At 44.9% G+C, this 13,266-nt stretch overlaps 1 protein-coding gene across 1 annotated transcript in view; it reads right to left on the reverse strand.

The window, feature by feature from the left end:
- Positions 1–13,266, reverse strand: part of PSTPIP1 (proline-serine-threonine phosphatase interacting protein 1) — a 42,412-nt gene that overhangs the window by 10,096 nt on the left and 19,050 nt on the right. Inside the window, exons 4-11 of the mRNA XM_015872761.2 lie at positions 9,939–9,973; positions 8,782–8,888; positions 6,890–6,952; positions 6,065–6,163; positions 4,153–4,198; positions 3,393–3,472; positions 668–766; positions 469–565 (exon numbers count right to left, since the gene is read on the reverse strand). Coding sequence (XP_015728247.1) covers positions 469–565; positions 668–766; positions 3,393–3,472; positions 4,153–4,198; positions 6,065–6,163; positions 6,890–6,952; positions 8,782–8,888; positions 9,939–9,973 — 626 coding nt within the window. The remainder of the gene's footprint in view (positions 1–468; positions 566–667; positions 767–3,392; positions 3,473–4,152; positions 4,199–6,064; positions 6,164–6,889; positions 6,953–8,781; positions 8,889–9,938; positions 9,974–13,266) is intronic.

A 13,266-nucleotide genomic window follows, 5' to 3' on the forward strand; every position in this document is an offset into this window, starting at 1 on the left:
GCAGGCATTCACTCTGTAAATATCTGATACTGCTTGTTGAAGTAAGAAGGTGCGGTTTGTGTTTCGTCATGTGAAATGTCAAATGACCTCATTTTTGTTGATGTGTTTGGAGAAGCCCTATCCTGGAGCAGCAGGTTTTCCGTGTAGTACTGCTGTTAGTTCTTCCTGTCCTACTCTCCATTTCAGCTAAGAGATTTTGTTCAATAAAGTTGATGGAGAGGATTCTTTTGGGTTGAGTGGACAGTCTGTGACCTTCACATCACTACTGCCTACTAGGACAAAGCCAATTTCATTCACAGTTTTCCCCAGTTGGGGTTGTGCCCCTATACAAACAATGTCTTAAGAGGAGAAAGTGTTATTCCCACAGTGGATGGGAACGCATAGGATTTCCCATTTCCCCAGTGGAGTGGGCTGCCCAACCACATGCTAATGGCTGATTCATATGTTAAGACCAAAGGGAATAATTACCTGGGGGTTGTGTTCCTGTCATTTTACTCTTAATGAAGTAGTCTATGTCTGACTCTACGACGCAGTTCTCCAAGCTTACCCGGACCTCTTCATACAGCTACAAAACAGAATTCAAGAATTTAATATTTGACATTTCATGTTCCAAAGGACTCCTGCAGTTTGTCTTTTGCATGTGAAGCTCCCTGATTTTGGCCCGTACCTCATCGTCCTTCACGCACTGCATAGAGAGCTGGTTGCAGTGAACCCACAGTGAGTTCCGGAGGATGGTGATGCGGTCACACTCCTGGAGCTGGAAAACCTGAAGCCAAAGAGATGTGAAGTGGTGTCACGTTAGTTCTATTCTAGGCACTGACAGTTCTTAAACCTGCAAACCATCTTGAAGGAGCCTTTATGGAGGACAGCCCTTTGGCTACTGGAGAAACACTATCTACTTGCTTGTGCCCAATGGTTTTTTAAAGTTATTGTTAAGAATGAATTATGTTTTGCAGACGAGGGGGGTAAAAAGCAAAACAAAAAAGGCAGAGGAAAGGAATTGGTATCTGGGCTTGAATGCTGCCTGCTGCCAAGGAGTTCAGAGTGAGGGTCCTCCTTGCCCATTGCACTGGAGTCTTCAAGTATAGCAGATTGCTGTCATGAGGGGTTGTATTTGTGCTAAAGGTAAAGCCAGAAATATCCATCTCTGCCATCCAAAATGTCTTACCAGACTTCCCCTTTGGAACTATTTCAGACTCTCTGAGGTTGCGTTTGCTCATTTCTAAGGTTATTTGCAGGGTAAAGGTAAGGTGTTTTTTCATCTCTCTACTCTCCCTCATCTGTCTAATTTATTAATGTTGTACAGCTGGCTAGATGTACAGAGAGTGAAAGGAAAAAACCCACAGGATAAATATGCACTGAGATGGGGGAAGAGGCAGATAAACTGTCTTGGAAAACTTTAGAAGTTGTTTTTTTGTTTTATTTAAGTTCCAGTGTTAGAAGTAGTTTTTGGTAGTCAGTTTTTGGTTTTCTATGAGGTGTGAAAAGCTCAGATGCTTCCGGCCATCTGTTTCCATCTCCATTTGCTAGTAATTATGTCCAGAACACCACGAAATGTATGCAGCATTCAGCAGAATACTTGGGTGTGCTGCCTGCCATGGATATCTTACTTAAAGATAAAAAGAGTCAATCAAGGGAGAGCCAGCTGGTGTTGGGACCGGTTTCTGAGAGAAACAGCTTATTAAGAGAACCTGAAGGGTAGGGAAATTCATAGTTTGCTGTCCATGCAGAATAAAAAGCCTATGGACAGGGCTGTTCAATGGGGAATTTTCCAGGTAAATGATGCCCTTGCAGGAAATCCAGCTCATCGTAAGAGAGAAACAGAGTGACTTGGGGTTTGTCAAACCCTTTGCATTATGCAGCTGCATGCTGTGTTAGGCACATCTCTCATGCCATCAGCTTGTGTGACAGGCCTGCTTGTGAATGTGGGCTGCTTGTGCCAAGGAGCACAGCCCGGCCTCACAGTGCAGCTTGTTCTGGTGCTTGTACTGGCTAGCCAGGATCTTCAGGCTATGCGTATCCCATGCTTAGCTACAGACCTTAGCACCTCCAGCTTTTGTGCTGTGCAGCTACAAGTCTGGGGTCTTAAGCTGATTTTTTCCATCAGTTAGCAGTTTAAAAGGTCTCATGAAATCTGCTCATTTACCTACAAGTGCTTCTTAAAGGAGCAGTTAGAAGTGCCGTTCCTTCCTGAGTGGCTGTTGGAGCTGGGCAGTGTGCAGGCCGCAAGCTCTGTGGGCTGTAATGAATTTAGCCACGTGGGAGAAACAGTCTTCCAGGTTGTGGAATGTTTTGCTTGTTTACTGGCTTTTTAAGAAGGGGAAATTGTGTATCTTGGGAAAATTAAGGCTTGGCAAAGTTTCCATAGAAAGTTTGCTGTGGCAGCCGTGGGACTTTCCCAGTGCTCCCAGGTTGGGAATATTTAAGAGGAAACAGAGAACCAGAAAGCTATTTTATGTAGGAGGAAAACCCGAAAGAAGTAAACATAGCAAAACCATACTTCAGCAGATGGCTAATGTATCTACAGGATCATTATAACCAAGTATGTGTGTCAGATCTGGATGTCAACCAGTCCCTTAGAAACCAAGTGCTAATCTCCTTGTCCACAACAGAAACAGACCTCCCCCAGCCACCATCCTTCAGTGGAAGAGATTAGTTCTTGGCAGGGAGCAAACGTTCTCAAAGGTGAATGTAACACGTGATGTGAAACATACAGGCTACCCAGAACCTTTGTTTGCTCTACAATGATGCTACAATAAATACTTTTTTTTTGCTTAGTGTAAAAATGTTACTTTTAATCTCATTTGAACTTTTGTGATATTTAACAAACAAAAATGGAACAAGCAAAAGCTGTCCTGTATTGGAGCAAGAAGCCATTCTGGAAACTTCTCGCAAGACATAATTTGGAGGGAATGTTTGTTTTTAATGGACTGTTTTAGTGCGTTTTGTTTCCGTTCTGAAATTCATCTTTTAAAAGTGATTTTTCGGATGTTCCCATTAATCTTCTACTGAAAAAAAAGCAGCTGAGAAACAATCTTGTCTATGATAGGGGATCATCGTTAGAAGTAGCATCTTAAGTTGCATTGTGAGTGAAAACTGGCAAGAAATGCAACTAGATTGTACCAGTTCATATATTGCTCTATTTTTCACACCTCTACACTTATTCCTTTCCTCTGTATTTACTTACACATGCTGAACAAACAAGAAACATGGAAGTGAGGCAGCTATAACTATGTCTGAATCTGCTCTAGATTTTGTAGTGTTCTTGCAAAGACTCGGTGTAAAGCAAACAGCAAAACCCTTGAGATAATATTTGAGGACCTAGACGGGTATCTGTAAGTAGGATAAAACAAAGAGCACGTAAATACATTGCTGTAAAAGTCAATGTTTACCTCACAGGTTTTAATATGTTCCTGTTCCCACTCCGTCCTGGCCTTATCCAGCTGTTCAATGTTCTGTTTGTACACATTCTCTGTAAATACAGACACACACACACAATGGAAACCCAACAGTTAGGCAAGAAAAATGATAGTCTTCCTCTTTTTCCTCCTGTGAGGATTTTGCTGTGGCTCTTACTCTGTTACACCCCAGGCCTGAAATAAGTCATGAGGATGTGGGAGCTTGAAACTGATGGTCAGTAAGCGCACATGTATATACGTGTACATATATATGGGGGGATTATGTAAATAAGAAATATTATAAGAAATAAGGCCATGCCCATCCTCTGACTCAGCCAGTCAGGTAAACCATGCGCTGTAGTAAAATTAATATGAGCAATGAGGGCCAAACCTGAGCTCATGAACCAGCTCAGAGGTTTGCCAGCATTGTCTTTTGGGCCTAGGACAATAAGCGTCCTTGTGCTTTCAAACTTGCTTTGAGAAGAGCTTGTTTTTTTTTTGCTGAGTGAAGTCCTTAAAGATGGTCTGCTGTAAAATCTTTAATGACAGCATGAGACTTGCACATCCACAGGCGTGAAAATAAGTGTAGCTGATGGACAGGCTTGCTTTTCTCTTCACTGTGTTATCTTTGGGTAGAAGAAACCTGACTTCAGATGGGTCTAGCCCACTTGATTTGATTGATGCTTTCAAAATTAGCATGCTGGTAGATCTCTGCTGAGAAAAAATGTTGGTTCTGTTGCAAATAGAGTATCACCTGCTTCATGTGCTGCATCTCTGCATTGCTTGGCTTTGTTCTGACTCTGAAACAGGAAAAGAAACACTTCAAATTAATTTCTACCCGTATTTTTTGCTCCTGGCACAGTGTTCTGCTGCCTTCCCCCCCTTTCCCCTTATAGAGTTAATGCTCCAAGCTCCAGTTCTTGGCTGTTCCATCTTTAGAATCATAGAATCATTTGTGTTGGGAAAGACCTTTTAACATCATCAAGTCCAACCATCTGCTCTGTCGAGCATGTGCTATAGAGAAGGAGGGAGCAGAATTTCACAGGTGTAGACATAAGTCCACTGACTGCAGGGGAAAGAAATGTGGCAGCTTATATCATTCTACCAAGGGATCCCTGCTGCAGGAGCACAGTGCTAACATGCTCCAGCCCAAAGCTTGTGTCTGCTGTCCAGGTTACTTTCTAGAGTGTCCAAAGTGCTTTTCCAGTAGATATTTATAAGCAGAAATAAATGTCAGTTAAAAATATTCGCCTCCCAAGCTCCTCGTGCAATGCATATATGACAGGAATACAGCCTTTAAAAATACTTTGCAAATGCCAGACTATTTCCCATAACAACTCAGAAGACTAAAAGCTGAATTCACTCTAAGCAGGGTTTTTTTGTTTTGGGTTTTTTTTTTTTAATCTGCAGCTTCCAACAAATGAAAATAAGCACGTTATTGACAGCTCTGTGCTCCCAGGTCTTTCTGCACAGATGGTGATGACAGTACATTAATGCACAGCTCTAGAAAGCGGTATCACACATTCTTCCCTTCTGCCCTTCAAAGCAATGCTCAGGTAGGGGTTCTCATGACCATATTCCTCCTCACAGCTGGCTGGAAAATGTGTAGTAAACTGGAAACATCAGCTTCCTTCTCATTTTCTTCCTGGCCCAATTGTTTGCAAGTGCTGAGCAGAATTAAACAGCTGGTGTTTCTTGTGAGATGCCTCTGTGCATTTCAATTGTGTGTGGAAATAACAGCAAGGAAGTGCCCTGGGATCCTTCTGAGTGAAAGGAGCTGGGTCAGATTTTGATGCCACTGAAGTTACTGAGAGTTGTTCTGGCATGATTTCAGTAGGGTCAGGATTTCATCCCTCCCATTGCCTCCCATGGCAAAGCTGGGAGGTTTAATTCATCAAAGATTAGGGAGGGTGGGAAATAAAATGGAAACTTCTGATGCTGTTTTTAGTGTTTCCTCCCCCTCCTGCTCCTTGAGATGATTTTTGATCCTTTTTGCTTACACTGCACTGATTTTATCGAGCCAAAGGGAGTTCATTTATTTTGTTTTCTCCATCTGTTCTGCTGTAAAATGTTCCCATTAAAAGTTAGTGAATTGTCAGCTACAAGTATCAGAAGATGCAATGAAGGACAGCAGTGCCTTAATTTCCAATGATTTATTTTTGAGTTGGTAAATTTAGATGAAATTAAACTAAGCATAAGGAGAAAAATGTAGAGAGAAAGATGCATTTTAATGTAAGATACTATGCCTACTAAATGTAAGCAACCAAAAGGCGAAGCTAGCTGCGTGACATCCATCTGACTTGCTTCTTTCTTATGAATGATTTGGGGGGAAATTCTCATTCAGATTGCTGTCAGGATTTACAAAGCACTTAGGTCATAGCCTGGGATTAAGAAAACTATTTGGATAACTCAGTCCCTCCCATAGCCCGCCACAGGACAAGGTCAGGGATGGCAAGCTCAACTGAGCAGTCTGTGAAGGAAGGCCCCCTTGGGAAGGTGCTTCATTCCCATTTTGATTCTAAGGGGTTAATTAGAAGGGAAAGCAACCCCTGGCATCCTGTGGAATGGGCTGTTCAATTAGTAGTGTTCTGTTGAACCTGGGAAAAGGAAAAACAGCTTTTTCCCTTTTAAGCATCTGCTGGATAGGTCTGTTGTATCTAAGGTACCTTTTCTGTTTGCTTCTGGTTGCCTGAAGCGCTCATCCGCTCAAAGGACTGCTCAGCCTCATCCGCCTCCTTGCACTTCTGTTCGTAGCTCTTCTTTGACTGTATCCAATTGAAATGAAATCACATGTGAGGCTTTGGGTTAGGGAACAAGGCTGGGCTGTCTCAAGGCTCCTAGAAGCTGGAGTTGCTCATCTGCAGCCTGGGGGAACAAATCAGCACCCAAGTTTTGGCCAAGGAGAGAATTCCCCATGACACCAGGGAGAGATGCTCGTTAAAAACAGCACTGAGAAGCTGTAGCAGGGAGGCTGGCAGCAGGAATCGGACCCTTTTCATACAGCTCTGAATTTCTTTGCTCTGTACCAGTGCTGCCAGCTCCCTGCCCAGCTGGTCAGTGCCATGGGTGTTCTGCACAGATGCAGCACAGGCACTGTGGGTGCATCCAGTGCAGGGAGACCAAGTTAGACCCAAAGTTTCCCAATGTGCCAGTGAGGACAGGTTGGTTGTCACTTCCCCAGCATGGCTTGGATTGCCAGGTGGCTGAGCCAGCACTTCAAGCTGTGAGACAGAGCCAACCCCACATAGGTAGCACTCTCAGTAGAGTTCTCAGAAGCAAATGATATCTTTATTTGCACCAGAAGTACTCCCTGTCTTAGAGCTTTACTTAGATTGACACTGCATGTAAACACAAATAGTTAGTACAATTCCAGCTGTAGCACTGACAGGTCTGCAACTGTTCTTCTTTAGAGCAGTTTTAGAGGCAGATTTCACCCTGTCTCAAACTGGTGAGTTTGCACTGAGGAACCTGCAGAAAACCTGCTTGCTTACCTCCATAGTTTTCTTATAATGGGACAACTTGCTCTTTTGCATGCGCTCCATTGCAGACTCGTACTGTAAGAAACACACAGGAGTGTGAGCATTTCTTTCTTTGGACCTTCCCTCCTTGCCTGCTGGCAGGATCAGGAAAGGCATTGGCAGAGTCTCTCTACAAGCCACGTGCCTGTGCAGAAAATGACTTCTCTCTGCTTTTGTAACTGATGGGCTTCTCAGTGGCACAGAGAGCATCAGTGTGTCGGGTAAAAAAAAATAATCCAAGATAATTCTGCTTCAGTGCTTTCCATTAATAGCAGAGAGGATGGAGGCCTTCATTTTCTCCCTCCCTCACCCCTCTTTTTTTTTTTAACCTTAAGGAGATTAAATAGTGTAACACCCATCAGTGCCCATCAGCTCTGCTAGCAGAGCTTACTGCTGGCCCAAGAGCTCGATCTCACATCTTTGCAGACCAAACCACATTCTCACCCATGTGGCCAGCAGTAATTGTCCATTCTGAACCCAAACAGTTCCTGTGTAATTTATATTTCATTGCTTCTGACAAATTTATTCTCTATGCAATTTGATTTCCACAACATAATCTGGTCAGCAGTGCTGGATTTTCTTTTATGGCTCTAATTCTGTTATGCCCAGCCTTGTGTGACCATGAGATATGCTCCTATTTGGCAGGGCATGGGTTTCTTCAGCTGGACTTCTGGTCCTTTGATCTTTATATTCTGCTCAAGCAAAACTCCCTCTGGGGTCACCCAGAAACGTGCTTGACATCAGGCTCATAGCACAGTCCTGATGGCAGCTGCAGCAGAGCCAGCACAAGCACAGAGCAGCGTTATGTGTGATCTCCAAAAATGCTGACACCTTCCAGTATGTCTGATGTTTGCTTCCTCACAGCCACGTGCTGAAGGAGAAAACACTTTGCAATGGGTCCCAAGACTCCAAAGGAGTTTTGACCATTTTTTCCAGGCCCCTTTAACAGTTTCTGTTTGAGTTCTAGACTTACTGTTTTCAAGCAGGAAGAAGCCTCTCTTTGAGGATCCTAGTGATGAGGTGGGATGAGGGAGACAAATGCTGATGACTGGGTGCATGCTTTGCATTTGTGACTTGCTGTGCGCTTCTAATCTCAGTAGCAGCACTGCTTTTACCCCCTCATATTCAGAGTTCTGTGCTGCTCCTGTGCGTCTGGGTTGTAGACATGAGGATGTTGCTGCATTGGACATTGCTCATACATGTTTACCTTTGCTTATAATGATCTAAGGTCAGGGTATTTGATTGTGCCATTCCCTCAATCACTGTTTTCTGTGATGTCAGCTCTTTGTCTTCAAGCCCATGGAACCAGAGGTGTGAGAGTCGCTTGTCTCCATGGAGAGCTTTTGATTTTCCAGGGATTTGGAGCCAAATGAGACCACGGGGCATGAGATAACTTTGAATATACTCTGAGTTTTACTGCACAGCATCAAGTTGATGCTATTCCAAGTATTTGGCGTATGCGCTGCATTCTGCCTAACAATCATTATTCTTCTATGATTTTAGATGCTTATGTTATCTTTCTTTTAGCACGTGTTAGAGATCATGCCGGATCATGCCAAAGCAATGCAATTAGCAAGGATATAAAAAAGAGTAAAGGGTGGATTAAGTTCTTACATGAATAAGAATAGCATCAGCAGTTACAGCAGAGGCAGTAAAAGTGACTAAAGCCGCTGTCTCCGGAGTTCAGAGCATTACTTAATTTCCAGCTGGGATTAGAAAGAGGCTTTCAGTCCAGTGTATGGAGACAGAAGGGTACACTGGGCACATTTCATCGTCTTTTGCAGTATTCACAGCCTATGGCTGAAGAGAGGCCATCAGGATGGACTGCTGACCCAGTCTGTATCAAAGATTAGTGAGTTCCTCACCTTTTTCCTTTGCTCCTTCTGCCTTTCTCGGAACTCCTCTATTCCTTTCAGTTCATCCTTCAGCATTCCTGCCAGCTGGATATGAGAGTTTCCAACACTTTCAATTTCTAAAGCAGATCAGAATTCATGTGCAGTCAGTGGAAAGGATTTTAGAGGTGAAGTCATATTATTCAGGAGATATTTCTAAAATCTGGCCTTCAGCAAAGAAGTACATGTGGAAACACAAGGGGTTTGACGTTCCTGAGGGTGCTCAGAACCTGAATAGAGCCTGCTGAAGGTCCTTTCAGTGCTCACAAATGATGTGGGCAGGATCCCTTGCTGCAGAATTGGAGCACTGGCTCAGAGCAGCTTTAGCAAGTGTAGGATCTCCCTGTATTTCTTCCTAGCCCCACTTACTCCAGCCTCAGGTGTTGTGGTGCTGGGGGAGGACCTCCATTTTCCCTCTGGTGTCTGCCTTCCCTCCACTATGTTCTCTCTGCTCATGGGAGCTGCTTGCCACTTGCCTCCAGCCTTGCACAAATGTCAGCAAGGGAGCTTGCAAGCTGAGAATTTCCAAGGGTCAGCTAAGCTGGATTGCATTTCAGAGCATCTGACTGATGCTGTTTGAAGTGGCTGGCAGCTTCTCTGCATTTGTCAGCTTTGGTGACTCTGAAACGAAGCCCTGCACTTTCCAAAACCATTGAGCTTCCCCCTTCCAGGCTCTAAAACTACCTTAATTCACCAGCTGCTTCTGAAAGAGTGCTTTTGTTATCTAAACAGCAGGCACCAGTACCCAGATAGCGCTGTCCTATTGGCTTATGACTGTGTGAAAGGTTTTAACTCTGCCCTGGGCTCCTTTAGAAGGCATCCTATGTGGATGTTAGTGTCTTGTGGAGGAGGGAACAGAGCTGGTATTTTGCAGCTTGATCTGGACAAAAATAACTTGAGGAGAAAGCCATTTTCTGTGCCTTCAGAGGCTGGATTCAGTGCCCAGACTTGGAGGAGGATGTGAGTGTGTGAGTGAATGTGCTTTCCCCCCCAACCTCCATGCTAGATACAGGAACTGACTGGGACGGAAAGGTTAACAGTATAAGGGGGAGAGGATGAAGTAACCCAGAGGGTGCCAGCGCAGTGTGTCTGCCTGAACCTGGGTCACAAAGCAAGATGTGAATACTTACGTTGCTTGAGCTTCTCAAACGCTGCCTTCAGCGTGCTGGGAGATAAAAAAAAGAGCACTTCATTAGCACAGGCTTCTAAGGATGGCTTGGGAATCTAGAGGCAAAACTGCCCCTCACAGCCAAAAGATCCACATGGAAATAAAGCTCTTAACAGCCTTGCAATATAAACTGACCACACTAAGAGATGAAAAAACATCAACTTCTTACCATATGAAATGCAATAAAATGCTCCATGAAGCAAGGAATTGCAGAACTCATACTCGCCCTATTTTTTCAATGGATGCAAGTCAAGTGAGTGAAATAAAGACGGCCAAGGGAAACTGGGCTTTGTAGCACCAGACTGCAGAGAAGTCAGCCCCACCCCCCGTGTAAGTGCAGCACCGGCGATCGCTTCCTCCTTGCTCACCATTGCAGCTGGAGCAGCATCCCTCCCTGCTGCGCTTTCCTAGCACCCCCGCGTGGTGCGGCTCGCTCGCCTTTGGGAGATGCAGAGAGGAGAGCTGGGAGAGCTTATGTTCCCAGCGTGAATTGAATGTGCCGTGCTGTACAATCAGCTCTCGGCACTGGGCTGTGATGTACAGCCCGGGGAGGAGCAAACACTGATGCGGTGCTGCTCACCTGGATGGAGGTGCATGGCTAAGGCAGCATTGGGTTGCAGGACATGAAGGAGTAACTATAGTTCGCTTGATGTCCTGGCTTTTAGGCCTTTTTAAGAAGGCAGAGTGAAGACCAGCAGAGAGCAACAGCCCAGCCTGGGCAACAACCCTCCAGGATCTCCTCGTCTGAACCGCAGCTATTAGGGGAGCTCAGAAGAGGATAAGAAGATGCATGTGTCTTCACAGCCATGTGCAGATGGGCAGGGAAAACCTGCATCTCTTGGCCTGCTCCAGGAGACTTAAGAGGCTCATGGAGGATACAAATAGGTTAATTTAAGGTAGCCTGCAATACCACATGGTGAGGCATAAGTAAAGTGCTCAGGTGATGGGCAAGAGTGGATCTGTCCTCAGCAATAACTGCCCTGCGATCCACTTCCAAATCTCTGCTTTCAACAAAGTGTGGACTTTCCAGTGGGAGTTGGAGAATGTGCCAGCAGCATCAGCCCAGAAATAAGTAAATACTGACGTTTTCAGAACAGAGGGCGCTTGCAAGCCACACGTACTAATGTACGTGCTGTGTTCATCTCTTTTTCCCAGAGATCTATTCGTCGGTGTTGATGATTCAGGTTATACCAAGACTGAAAGAGCTGCTGTAATACATTCTGAAAAGCAACTCATCCTCAGTACGTATCAAGGACAAAAGCAGTTTGTTGTTTTTCTGTCATTGTTTCCAGGCATCAGAGCTACCAGAGTAGTTAGTAATCTTAAGCTATACATGAAGCTTTTCTTATTTGTGCTGGCTCTCTGTAAGCATTAACCATTAAGCATTAATTGTCTTGTGGGACAGCAATGCATCTGGCTGTGAGCTGGAGAGATACCTGCCTCATGCACGGTCTTTAATTGCTAATTCAGAAAGCTCTGGTCTCTTGCTCCTGGTCTGAGATCCAACCAGCCAGTTCCCCATTTACTGCTTAGGGTAAGACCACAGTCTGCAGGTAAACTGAAATAGACTTAACCCGTTTCCTTCCTTATTTTTAAAAGAATTTTCTGAAATCAATCCTTCAGACCCCTTATCCCTACGGGGCCTGGAGGGGTAGCAGATACATCATTGTGCCTAGTTATGTGTGCAGGAGGGTAAGTAAATCCCATCTGGACCCACAGAACCAGCAATTACTCCTTTATGACTTGTGGGCTGCAGGGGCGTGCTGGCTGCAGCAACAGTTCTGTAGGTGAGCTTTTGCTGCAAGGTGCTCTGATTGTATCAGTGAAATACATCGGTTCAGTGCTTTGAAGGGTTTTAGTGGCAGCACTTCGTGTAGCAGACATACAGGGGGGATTTTAATTTAGATGGCCCTCCTGTCTATATGGTAAATATGCATAGAGTATACACAGTACTTATTACCCATCCCATTCCTCAGTTCTGGTGTTCCTGTGATAATTCTAAGCACTTCAGCTACAGGCAGCACAGCACATAGCAGCACCCTATGGGCATCCCTGCATGCGGGCTCCTGCAGGTGTCACAGCAAATTTACATGAATTCACCGTGTGTGTTTGTTAAGGCTTCCCCTCGGATGTTTAAAGATTGCATTTGTTAAAACGAGTTTCAGATATGGACAGGATTGCCCCTGAGTCTGGAATGATGGGGGACAGCCAGCCAGAGCAGCAGCTCTGCAGCAACTCCTGGTGCTTTTTGCCATCTAGTGGCTGAAACGTTCTTCGTTTGCTGCAGGATCTCCGTACTCGACCACAGAGGAATGGAGAGGCTGTTGTACCTTAAGTCTTTGTGGAATAGGATGCTGGGGCTGCCAGGGAGTGTGCTGCAGATGTGGCTCTGCTGCCTTCTTTACAGCCGAATGGCTGGATGGCACCAGAGGTGCAGTTAGCAGAGCTCTCAGTGGCAGCGCTCTGCACGCTGTTGCACCACTATTTTTGTGCCACCGATGGTTTGGGTGGGTATTTCTGTATCCTGCCTCCTCCCTCACCTGGAGTCTGATCTGAGTAACTCATAGAGTCCCTTTAGGTTTTGATGCAGGAAGGTGAAGCACAGGCTCTTCTAAGCGGAAAACCACAGCTCTTTTTACATTTCCTTTGTGTATTTTTTTAAATATCGGCTTGGTGAATAGAAGTGGAAAATAACTCCACCTTCCTTTAAAACAAAATCATCTTCTTTTCTGCAGGGTTTCACTTTGACACCAATGCGATCTACGCTGTTCTGTTCTTAGGGTAACATGTTTAACATTCTTTCTGAAGCTGGGAGAAGTCTGTGCCAGTTGGAGCTCACAGAGCAGTTTCCAGCAGTCCTGTTCCAGCTCTGCCTCTGGTAGCTTAGCTGAGCTTTACAAAGTGGCTCTGAAGCCAATGTGCTGCCAGTCCCTGCTGAGGCCACAGTTAACATCTCTATCTCCTCCTGCCATATAGGGCAGACCCAATGTTGTGATATTATTGACGCTTCTTTCTGTAAAGCCCAGTGGTGGTAGCAGGGTGTGGAGAAACAAATGCAGATGCATCTGCTTTCCATTGCTTTGTATTTGGACTCTCTGCGCTGGGTGCAGATGTGGAGGGTGATGGTTTGCTTTTATGCAGGAAGATAACAACTCGCTCCCAAGTCCTAGGCAGGCACGTAGCAGAGTACGGCACACAAGAACCTTGTCTGACAATGTTTAGTGGAGATGTGGTGCAAGCAAGGAACTCATTTTTGCCTAGATGTTTTCTTGTTCTCTGAGGATTTATGA

Source organism: Coturnix japonica, chromosome 10, assembly GCF_001577835.2.
Source record: "Coturnix japonica isolate 7356 chromosome 10, Coturnix japonica 2.1, whole genome shotgun sequence".
Lineage (NCBI taxonomy): Eukaryota > Metazoa > Chordata > Aves > Galliformes > Phasianidae > Coturnix > Coturnix japonica.